At 32.0% G+C, this 12,661-nt stretch overlaps 1 protein-coding gene across 28 annotated transcripts in view; it reads right to left on the bottom strand.

Annotated features, from left to right (window-relative positions):
• Positions 1 to 2,619: 2,619 nt before the first annotated feature.
• LOC115213074 (LIM and SH3 domain protein 1) overlaps positions 2,620 to 12,661 on the bottom strand; it is a 170,360-nt gene continuing 160,318 nt past the window's right edge. For all 28 annotated transcript variants that reach the window (XM_036504051.1, XM_036504052.1, XM_036504055.1 and 25 more), the window contains 2 exons: positions 9,215 to 9,252; positions 2,620 to 6,983 (listed from right to left, as the gene is read on the bottom strand). In XM_036504051.1, the coding sequence (XP_036359944.1) occupies positions 6,804 to 6,983; positions 9,215 to 9,252 (218 nt within the window). In that variant the 3' untranslated portion in view covers positions 2,620 to 6,803. The remainder of the gene's footprint in view (positions 6,984 to 9,214; positions 9,253 to 12,661) is intronic.

The raw sequence follows: 12,661 nt of genomic DNA, 5'->3' as shown, positions 1-12,661 counted from the left end.
AAAAAAAAATAATAAAAATAAAAAAGGGGAAAGAAAAAAAGAATTGCCCAAACTTCCTTCAGAACGAAGGTCTTAGATTGGTCACATGTCCATCCACTCATGTTACAATGTTTTTTTTTTTTTAATTAACTGCTGGTTGTGGTTCCCCCCCTTGAGAATGCTGAAAGTACTACTGCCTCCTCACTCTCCCTTCAATGCCCCCACCTACTCCAACTTCTCCTTTGGGTTAGCAGTAGGAGTCGGGTAACTATGATGGAGACACACTTGAGGTTCGTTGGTGAGAAATGAACCGAATGTGGTGCGACTGTTCATAGTTGTTGGATTGGAGGGGGGGAGGCTCTGATTGCAGGTAACATGCGCAATGATAGACTGTCTATCTGTGATATTCTGGTGTGACACACCAATTTCATATGAAAAATAAAATTTGTATAATGTTCTCATGTGGAAAAGTAATGTGTTGTCTTCTGTATTTTTATTATTCTGTACTGTAAATTCCTCCCACTTTAATTTTTTTAATTATTCTTCAGCTCAAAGTAACAAAGCTTTCTTCTGTGTCTAGTTGATTAAATCTTTTAGCAAAACATTCAACTGAAATGCACAATGTGACAATGCCAAGGTATATTAGATCTGCAGCATCTTTGCTTGTAATAAGATGTAGAAAAAGAAAAAAAACTGGAGCAACTCTTTGATGATTTATGAAGTATTTGTCTGCTAGCAACCTTAGGACCACTTTGCCACATTCTCTGGTAACAAATTCTTTGTCATTGCTGCTCATTGCCATTTTAACCTTCAACTTTGATTTGGGAGTGGCTTACAAGATTTTTCTTTTAGCTAGTTATTTTTTTTTCTCTCATTTTTAAAGTAATTCTCAAATTTTCCTTCATTGGCTATAATGTAAATTCGTTTTTCTATTTAAAAATTTTTTTTTTTTTTCAAGTTGTAAATGAGAATAAAAGAATGAATGAATTATGATTTAAGTTAAGAAGCTAGGTATAAAAAAAACATTTGCTTAGTTCAAGTATAAACTTTACTTTTTAGTTTCCATTGGTTTCAAGATCGGAATTGATCAGCGTAAAAACAAAATCACTCTGGAGCTTTATTTGTTAACTAAATTAATTATTTTGGAGGAAGCAGAGATTATTTTTTGGGGTTATCATTTTTGCAACTTATAAGTAACTTTTTATTGATTTGATGAACATCTTAAGTAATAGCTGAATAGAAATTAGATCATGGAAACAAGTTTTTCAATTTCTATATGTTACTCCTAGTTTTGATCGCGAGAAGCCAAAATTTGACTTAGATCTTGAATAGAAAGAGCAAGCAAATCTCACTTAGAAACTTTAAAATAAGATATGGAGTTAATATATATCTATATCTTTTACAATTAATCAAACTGATGTCTGATTTTGAAAGACATTAAAATAGATTTTTATATAATATATACAGTTTGTTGTAATTTGTGATGTTAGTAAGTCTTCATATTTAGTTTAGCAAGAGACCACTAACATTCAGTGTAGCTGAAGTGACCACAGATTTTTCAACTCAAAACGATGATACTATAATGTAGTTTTGAGGTTTTCTTAATTAATTTACCCACAACAGATAAAATTGTTCACTAGATTGACAAACACTAAAGTATTAACTTCAATAGGTTGCTTGTTCAACTAGAAAAACTATTGTTTAAAAAAAATTGATGAAATGAATTAGCTTTTGTTTGAATGCATGTTAGAAAAGTGAGAGAAATTTATGGCTTGCTTTTAAGATATTTATACAAATAGTTAAATCTTTAAAAGGTTTGCTGCAACTAAAATTCAACCTAGTTATTATTGAAGTTTATTTTGTGATGGATTTCTTGTGATGATCTGTACATAAAATACACCACAATATAAGAACTGATGTTTTCTTACTTCATCATAGCCAATGAAATTCCACTCTATATATTGTATTTACATTGCAGCAAATCAAATAAGTTCTCTTCTAACTTTGCCATAGTGTTGACATTAATTTCTAGTTATGTATTAGATTGATTATAACCAACCTAATCTCCAGCTCTGGTTGGCAGCAATTCTCTCTACCCACCGATTTTTTTTTTTCTTTCTTTCCCAAAACCTTCCATTTCTGTAACTATTTATATTTTGTAGCCAAATGAAGGAAGATCTATTAATTGGGATACAGTTGAGGCTTCCAAACATTTTAGCTGTTTTTTTTTTTAAATTAAAAAAAAAAAAAAAAAAAGGAGTTGCAATATTTAAAAAGAAAAAAAACTTGTATCTCCCACAATGGTGAATGCATGACTAAAATACTCCTTACTCTTATAAAGAATTTGTTTCATCTTTGGAATAAATTTATTTGTTCAAGAAGTGAAATTATATACATATCAAACTCAATTGAAAGTCATTTCAGCACATTTTTCTACAGAGAACTCAACACAAAAGGATTTCAGTCAGAAAAATAACTTCAACTTAAAAAAGAAAAAGAAAAAAATTAAATAAATAAAAATTTAAAAAATAAAATAAATTTTAAAAAATTAAGCAGATTAAGAAATCAAATCACATCTACACCAGTTATTTGGAGAAAAAAAAATAAAAGATTGAAGTGACAAAAACAACCAAGATGTACTGTTTTTATTAATATTTTTTGTAGTCTTTTGAACCTTTTATTGTTACTATTTATTCTCCTGACAATTTGACTGCTGCCAGTGGTTACAAAGGCACATTCTTAAATTCTGTCAACTGTTGAATGACTGTTCTACAGATGTTTCTGGAGCAAAAGTACCAATATTAGACAGGCTGTGGCTAAAAAAATTGTTTACATATGCTACTTCCAAGAATGTAAATTTAAAAGTAGAAATAATTACTAGATAGAAATTCTAAGAAACAATACGTTACTGATTCTTGTAGCTGAAGATAATAAATATTAAATTCTTCTTGTAATAATTATGTAAAGAAAGGATTTAAAAAATAAAAAATCCACAGTTCCAGAAGCTAACAGATGTATTACTTCTACTGGAGATTTATTTATTATTAATTAATTACCATATCACGTTAGTCAATCTACAAGTGAAAGAAAAAAAAAAACAATTGACATTCTTTAAGTACAAACTATCAAAATATATTTTATGTGGCTGTAGTGATCTGATTTCAAATCCCAAATCTCTGTTTTCAGATTAAAGTCTCTAAAAGATTATAATCAGAATTAAACATTTTTTAAAAAAATTTCATAGATAGCAAGTCTACCATATGTAAATTTCGAAGAGAAAAGTAGTTATGCACGCACACACACACACTGAATTCTTCAACTACAAAACATGATGTTCCATTAGATTAAAACATCTTTTTTTTCTTAATACTCAAAGACTCTACAAATCCACTTAGATGGTTAGCTCAACTCAGGTTTCAGCAAACATTGGTTAGCTAGAACACTAAAGTAAAATATGCATTTACCTCTTACATCATTTATAGATGTGTCTGTACTTGAATTCCTGACTTCAAAAGAACAAACTTTTCAATTATATTGCTGGCATATTGAGAAGAAAAAAAAAACATCCTGTCATGCAGCTAAAAAACCATAATTTCCTTGCATTTTTATTTTAGTTAACCCATAAAATTATCCTTTAAATTAAGCAGCCCATTTGAACTATTAAGTTTTAAAATATTTTTCTAATTTTACTTTCATTATCAGTTTCCCATGAAATTTTAACTGCTGTTGCATTATTCATCTTAAGGCTATGGCTACTAATCAAATTTGAAATTTCTCAATTACCTTTGAAAACATTTCAGACCACTGACATTTACTATATCTAATGATACTGAATTTATTAAATGTCTTTCTCTGTGGAACTGTTTTTTCCTAACTAAAGTAAAATCTCACTCAACCATAAAAATGGCAGTTCATTGGCTAAAAGAACCACTAAAAGAATTTCATTTATTTTCTCTACCCAAGAAGTTACTGAATCGGTTTGTCTAAAGACACTAGAAGAATGAACTTCAAGAGCAAATACAACAATATACTGATTTACACTAATTTACAAATAGACATCTACAACTGACAACTCCACAAAACATTTTTCTAGTTAAACCCAGAGTTTTATTTCAACTTTTTGTTTTCTTGATAACTATTTTTTTAGAATAGTCAAATCAGAAAGAGAAAAAAAAAAAAGAATTATACAAAATTGTGCCACAATTTAAAGAACGAAAAAGATTTTCAAAAAAGGAGAGAGAAAAAAGTTATTTTATAGATTTTTTTTTTAATAATTTTCTTGTCTCCTAAATAGATTTTTATATGGTAACAGAATTCCACAATAAACCTTAGAAGCATGCAAGAAGTCAAGAAATATTACAAATTCTCTCATCCCAATTACAATTTGAATTTCAAAGTAAAAGAAATTAGCTGTACAAAGTGTTGTAATTCATCAGGTCTTGTTGCATTAATCCACATCCTTCAGTAAAACAAGGATAGCTTTAATAAAAATCCAGGGTTGGGAAGGCATTTGAGTAACTAAGAAATAAAGGGAGATTATCAACACAAAACGTGTCCTTTAATCTAAAATGTTTAAAATAAATAAAATTCCGATAAATCATGTCACAACCATAATTTAAATAACACCCAACTGGCATAACCATTACCAAATCTTAGAGTAGACAGTACGAGCAATGATTTGTTTTTTTTTTATTTCGTTTGTTTTGTAGGGTTTTCTCTAATTGAAAATCACAACCTTGAAATAACATACATGCAAATGTTGTACATGTGCACATGCAGGTGTGTAAATGTGTGTACATACATAGAACTAGAACTCCAGGAACTGTCTTTTTTCTTTTATTGTCTATAGAATGTCCATGTTTTAGAGACTAGACATAGTTATACAGATATAACAGGGTCAGCAGGGAGATAAAGAAGTAAAGATTCGAAAAAAAAAATCTACACTTCATACAAATCATTTCTGAAACAACTTTTATTTCCAAAAAAAAAAAAAAAAATAGTTTCATGAATTTTATTAATAAAAAAGATAAACAAAAAATAATAATTATAAAACCAATGCTATATACTATGTTACTAAATGTAACACTTGTGCCAGTGGAACTAGTTCAGACTTTCAAAAGTTCTAGAGGGCAGCCAAACAGAAAATCTCCAAGTTAGTTGAGCCAGCATTTCAGAAATATATCATTGTCACATGTTATTCACATATTACTAATTGCTTTTCCTCAGTTACACATTGGGTCGATCAATTTCAAGAGGATAAAATAAGATGAAATTATTTTAAAAGGAAGTCATTGTTAAGGAGATTTGTATTGCTTCAGAGTCTTTTCATTTTTACCCAGAATCTTCATAAAATATATTTAGACCGTGCGCAGATTATGGCCAAGTATTACACATTCAAATTATGACAAAAAAAAAATGGACAATGTATAAATTATATTTTATAGTATGTTTGAGTAAATAAAACAAAATGGAAATTAAAAATAATAATAAAATAAAAAGGAAAGCTAATATTTACAAGCAATGTTAACAGTAACATCCCCTAGTTGCAGGAAGCTGCAGCAGCCAGGGTACAATAAGGCTTCCTGTGGGCACCTGTGAACAGATGCTAGGTATCAGACAGAATGACATAGCATTCACCTGACACCCAGAAGAAAGAGAGCTGTTTGAGCACTGGCTGAAATCTGACAGTGGGAACTTTCCCCACATGAAATTAATCATAGTAGAGGGAGAAAGAGAGAATTAAAAAAATATGGCCATGCCCTTCAAGAATGCTTACAGAAATACCAGAATATATATATAGCTATATATAAAAAAAATTAAAAGAAGAAGCATTTTAAAGACGAAATTGTTATTAAAAAAAATATAAATAAATAAGAATTTTAAATTGAGAAAAAGTTTTAATATCAAGATTAGCTGAAAATATATAATTGAATTTATTTATGTTGCAAATATTAAGGACCAGTTTAATCAGGTTTATATTGTGCTAAGGAGTTTCTGATCATCTGATGGTATGCGAGCTTATGTTCCAATAAGCATTGATCCATCAAACAGTTTGTTTTTTATGCATGAATGAAGAAAATATGCAGCATACTGGACTCCTAAAACAGTTATTGTAGTCTGAGGTCAGTTTATTAGATTTCCTTATCAATTAGTAAATGAAAAGTCATTTTTAAATACAAAACTTAATATTCTATTTCATAGTCTAAATTACTGCAAACAAAAGGAAAAATAATATGAAGCAGGTCAGTGTCTTTGAAAATTCTAAAGTAACTGATCAAATAATTTTTAAAAATAGATAAAACCAAGGAAGTTAATGTTAGACAGCACTCGAGTGAAAATAACTGAGTGGCTGCAGTGCTTCAAGAAGGAGCTGTGCCAAAGTCAATATGTAAACACTCAATGCAAAGTGTTTAACAAGACAAGCAAAAACAAATCGGAGCAAAATAACAAAAGGAGGCACAGAGGAAGTTATTCTCATTAGAAGGGGCTGGGAGGCGGGACTGTTTCCAAAGCATTTTTTAAAAAAATCTAAAGAGGATTAAATACTCATTCAAGAAGGAAAAAAAGAAGGACATGAAAAAAAAAATCAAATAAATAACGAAGGAAATAGGTGCAACAGTAAATAACTAATAATTAGTAGAGATGTTGAACTACAAGAAAGTTTTCACAAAACATTATCAACTATATAGGTATATGTGTATCGAAATCTTAAATTTGATAGGCCTAGCCTGATTTGGGGGGAAAGCTGGAGGGGTGGGGGAATCAAAGGTCTGAGACGCAGGCTATAATAGGCAATTTTCAGAGGAGAGTTAGCTTTCAGCTTCTCATGCTGATTGTGTTTGTACATAGTTGGAAGGCAACATTCCTCGTTCACCCGTTCGTTCAACAGTGCCTTCCATCCAACCCTGATCAATCGGCTGGCAATGGATAATGATATCACCTTCCATAAATGAAACCTCATCAGTGTCAGCAGCGCTATAGTCATAGATGGCCTTGGACACTAACTGCAAGACAAACAAACAAATGGAAAAATAAATACATTACAAACATAGGGTATCAAAGAAAAAATACAAAACATTTTACTTCAGCTTGATATCAATACTGGCCATTTTTATAATGGTTGTCTCTTACTTTAAACCAGCCACATACAAACACTCTTCTTTATGTTACAGATCTTGTCTACCTTTGAAATTCTAAAGCTTTAAAACTATTAACCCTTTACCATTCAGATTATTTTGTCAAATGTAATGTTTATTTATTCACATTGTTTTGAATTAACAATACACTATCTTGTAGCTTCAAGATATTCATAATGTGATTGCTTATTTTAAGAAAAGCATTGTAGTGTAAGTGTGATAGGCCGGCCCATAGCCTGATACAGCCAGTCAAAATACTAAAGAGCTAATCTATTCTAATGATCTGTAAACTTACATGATATTGAAGTGAATTTCTTAATGAAAGTCGTATCTGCACCTCACAGTCATATCTGCACACACACATTTTTTTTGCTAAAATACAATTTTTTACTACATGTTCAAAGTACATCAAAATATTTTTAAGTTGCTCTGAAAAAGGTAACATATTTACAACAAATAGATGGAAGTAAACAAACAGAGATGACTAGATGGAAAATTTTTGATGGTGCTAAGATAGATTGAGAAAAGTGCAGATATTGTTTACTAAAAGTTCCTTTATAATTATTTATAAAATTGAGTTTAACACTTAAAAGTTTTGTTTTTCATTGGAGAGAGGAAAAATCTAGAGGGAAATTACTGACCAGGCTGACAGCAGTGAATATTACTCACTACCTACTTCCATTTCTCTCTTTTTTTGTTTTTATTTATATATATATATATATATATGTCACCATGATAGATCGTTAGCCACTACACACATTTTTTTCTCTCCTTGTTTTTTTCTGTGTCCCTTTCCATAGAAGAGCGTAGGTTCGAAACGTAAAAGACTTATTCTATTCCTGAGCGTTATACTAATACATGTTTGTTTTGTACACCACCTGTCTTCGTCTTTTTCGTAAACTCTCCCTATATATATATATATATATATATATATATATATATTATATATATATATATATGTCACCATGATAGATCGTTAGCCACTACACACATTTTTTTCTCTCCTTGTTTTTTCTGTGTCCCTTTCCATAGAAGAGCGTAGGTTCGAAACGTAAAAGACTTATTCTATTCCTGAGCGTTATACTAATACATGTTTGTTTTGTACACCACCTGTCTTCGTCTTTTTCGTAAACTCTCCCTATATATATATATATATATATATATATATATATATATATATATATATATATAAAAGACTTTGTCAGGATGGAATGTAGTACACATAACTCTATACTAAGTTTGCAAGACTGGTGGGAAAGACATCCTATTCTGAATGCTTGCAACAGAGTCAACTCCACCAAAAGCATCCAAAGTACCAAGTGGTGATATTAAACAACTGGGCAATGGATTAAGTCTATTATCCAAGTTATGCCCAGGCAGGATACCACATATACCACAAGACATCTGGTCCAACTTTTAACAGCAGTAAAAAGAATGAAGGATGTGGACTCCATACACTGCATTGGAAAGACAACTCAATGAAGAGAGCAGTAAATCCAAATTTATTCAGGTGGACATTCATAACCATTCCATGTTTAAAAAATTCTTATATTTTTATAATTAGATATTATTAAGAATTATATAAAAATAATTATTAAAATATTTTGTGTTGTAGAAGTGTAACTAACTTTATTGCACATAAATTTTAACATGCTTTACACGCACTTTTGACAAGTTGTGGTGCACCTGAGCACTGTATACAATAACTTCATTATTATTATTATTAAAATCTTATGTGGACCCTGGTTGAGAAACCACTGCTCAGTAGTCCTTTTCAGAAACAACTTCTCTACTGTCAGTGGGATGATTAAATGCACCCAGCCTACACTGAAAAGTGGTTGGGGGTTAGAAAACTAGAAGTAAAAACTATGCTCTCCACCCTAACAAAAAAGAAAAAGCCAATATATGTTACCATAGAGCAAAGCACCTTCTCTCGTCATGGATGTTTGACAAAAAACATCCACAAGAAGAGAGAAGGTGCTTTGAGACCTTTTTATATATAAACATGAGAAAACAAAATGCAAACGTGTTGACATGAACAAGAGTCAGTATCGCTTCATTAAGATAGCATTACAAGATATTACAAATTTAACACTTACCCCTTTTCCAGCATACGGATTCTGATGGTGTGCAGGAGCTAAAAATTGGGAAATGAAGAGGAAAATAATTAAATTGAGCATACATTAAACAAAAATTTTTAATAAGAGTAAAACTTCAATTCTGGAATATTTCAGTGATAGCTACATAGTTATCAGAGTGTAGAAAACAGAAAAGGAGAACTAATAAAACAGTAAAGGTGAAAAAAAAAAAAAGAAAAGAAAAAAGACTACATAAAACAATAAAGTGATGCAGTTTTTGTTTTGTTTTTTTGTTTTTCCTGAAATTGAGAAAGCTACAGTTGTGTTGTTTCCCTTTGTGTGTTCTGGAAAAAGGAATACATTTTGTTTTTCTTTCTTGATAACAACATAAATAAACGTCAAATGTAACACGGTGGAAGGAGAGAAGATAAAATAATGGCAACAATAACAACGATGACATCAACAACAACATTCATCTATTGACAAAAATGTACAAGACAAACACAAAGAAAATTCTACTGCAGAGAGAGCAGTACATGCTGACTAGTAATAGTTAGTTGGTAAAATTAAAAAGAAAAAAAAATAATAATTATCAAAAGAACTAGATTATGAAGTGGTGTTCATTTTCCAGAGTGTTTCCTATCGGAAATATGTTAGAATATTTTATTTAAATTATACCCTTAGTTTTGAACGTAGTTTGAAAATAATTATTCATGAAATGGAATAAGTCAATAATTGTAAGGGAGATAACTCTTCTTTTTTTTTCGTAAATGGTCTTCCATAACAAACTGGTGGCAATGGAAACAGGTTTCGGTACCATCTCCTTTGTTTCAATGTTGATCAGATTGTATTTTCAAATATTTATCTTAAAATAATGTCAATGTAATTCATTCAATGTCTGTTGCTACATCGGGGATACACAACTAAAAAGAAGAAACATTCTTAAATATTGAAATTAAAAAAAAGAAAAGAAAATGTTTGCTAAAAAAATATTTATGAGCAGTGAAAGAAAGCTTTAGAAATTGCCAGAAAGAAAAAAAATAGTTTCACACAAAGTCACGCACACACACACACACACACACACACACACATACATTTGAGCAATTAAGAAAATAGGGCACAGCTATAATGGTGTAGTTAAGAAGCTCACTTTAAGAAGTTAAGAAGCAACCAGGTGGCTTCAGGTTCAATCCTATAGCATGTCACCTCATGTCTTCTATTATAGCCTCAGGTCAACCAATGCATCTCTTTCACTGACCCTTTCCCACAGGTCCTCTGGCTTCCTATCACACTCAACTCTATCTCACACGTCTCTCCACCCATCCTAACTGCAATGTTCACTCTTATAAGGTGACAGACCACTCAATACCCACCTATTCAACACATCTCATCATCCTTACCACTCTGTCCTTCTCCCAAGTCCTTTACACTACTCTTTCCTTTGCCCTTTCCATTAGTCCTCCCAACACAATTTCTTCTGCAACTCTCCATTAACACACTTTCGCAATACTAAATCTGTTAATCCCTTTTATAGCGCAACCTCTTTTTATCATGTCACTGAACAGACTATCAGATGTTGTTATACATCACTGGTCACAATACACTTTGCATCGTTTTAGCTTTCGAATGATACTGACCCATTAGCTAGGTGAACAGCCCAACATTCACCCTGAACAGGTTAGTCCATCACAGGGTTATACATTTACAACTGTGTGGACTGAAGGAATGTGAAATTAAGCATTTTGCTCAAGAACACTACATGCTGGCCAGATTGAGAATCAAACCCTCAATAACTAGGTCGTAGGTGCAACATCCTAAACACTAGGCCACACACTTTCATAACTTCTCTGGCATGCTTTCGTTGACAGTAGCAAGAATGTGAAAATTAACAGCTGATTAATACCTAGTTGTTCAGCAATTTCTGTAAATAATTTTTATCTATTTACTTTTGTATTTATGTCCTGTTAAAGCCAACATTTGCCCTACAAGTCTGAAAAATAGCTGAAAAGTGAAATACACACTCACATGTGCTCACGCACACATACAAATATACACATATGCTCATTGACTTCCATGTCAATAAGTTAAATAGCAAAACACACTTGCACACACATTCTCTCTCTCACATACACACAAAGTTGAACACTTGCACAAAAATACACACACATGTACATCCATTATCTTTCATATACACATTTTTTTGTTTGTATCTGTGTGAAGATTTGTGTGAGTGCGTGAGAGCAAGCTTCGTGTGTGTGAGTTTCACTATTCAACTTATGGACATGAAAGTCAATGGGTGTATGTGTGTGTGCACTCAAGTGCAAGCATGTGTTTCACTTTTCAGCTTACTTTCAGACTTGAGAAGCAAATGTTGGCTTCAACAGGATACAAAAACAAAAGCAAATAAATAAAAATTCTTTACGGAAATTGCTGAACAAATAGATATTAATCAGATGTTAATTTTGACACTTTTTCTACTTTCATCAAAGGAATGCCACTTCTCTTAATACCTCACCTATAGTCATCTCACTCTCTGTTCTATTCTCCCTTCTTTTTTGTCACAGAGGCCTTTTAATCTTGGGAGTTATAAAGCAACCTTACTAATGCTCATACCACAGGAAGTGGGAAATAACCAGAGTAAGCAATATACTCTGTAAAGTGGTTGGTGAATCGATCAAAACCCATGCAGAGATGAGAAACATTTTTAGTCTTGCTGAGGGCAAAATAATCTCTATGATGCACTCAGTATAAGAGCATCCAATAGCAGAAGCCAGATGGAAACTGAGGCAATGGAGCAAGGCATGAATCTTTAACCATTCACATCCTGTCACACTACTCAACTCACACCAGCATGGATATTGGACATAAATATACAACACACACAAGCACAAATGTGTGTTCCCTTTTAGTTCCTGCTTTGGTCACCTGAGTAGATGAACATGTCCTATGTTACCAAGTACTATCAGCCGCTTGCTCCTCTCAACCACTTCTGACATTGGTCAACATGTCTTAGGTCACTGCGAACTCAGCATCCCTCCAGTACTGGTGCCACAAAGCTAACAAATCATGCTCCTTCACAGGTGACTGGTGAGTGAGACAATCTCTCTAATGTGAGCAATACAAAAACAAAAATTCACCCGACACACACTGTAAAGTAGATGGCAAATGAGTAGAGAATGCATGGAATGCTGAGGCCCTTTTATTCAACTTCTCCAAAGTTAAAACCACAAGGAAAAGAAAACATCTAGAACAATCTCTAAAAGGGATGGCAATAAAAAGGGAATATCCAGTTATAGAAACCAGGCCATAAAACATGGAGCCACACCAATTCTGAGAGCTGCAGCTTCTAGTAACAAATGACTTGGATCATAAGGACACCTCCAACCCATGCTGGTATGGAATGTGGCCATAAAAATGATAATGACATACAGGCGCATACACGATACCTATGCATTGTAGTCATGGTCG

This window comes from Octopus sinensis, linkage group LG6 (genome assembly GCF_006345805.1).
Source record: "Octopus sinensis linkage group LG6, ASM634580v1, whole genome shotgun sequence".
NCBI classification, from domain to species: domain Eukaryota; kingdom Metazoa; phylum Mollusca; class Cephalopoda; order Octopoda; family Octopodidae; genus Octopus; species Octopus sinensis.
The sequence above is the reverse complement of the archived record's forward strand: the minus strand, read 5'-3'. Positions and strand labels throughout refer to the sequence as shown.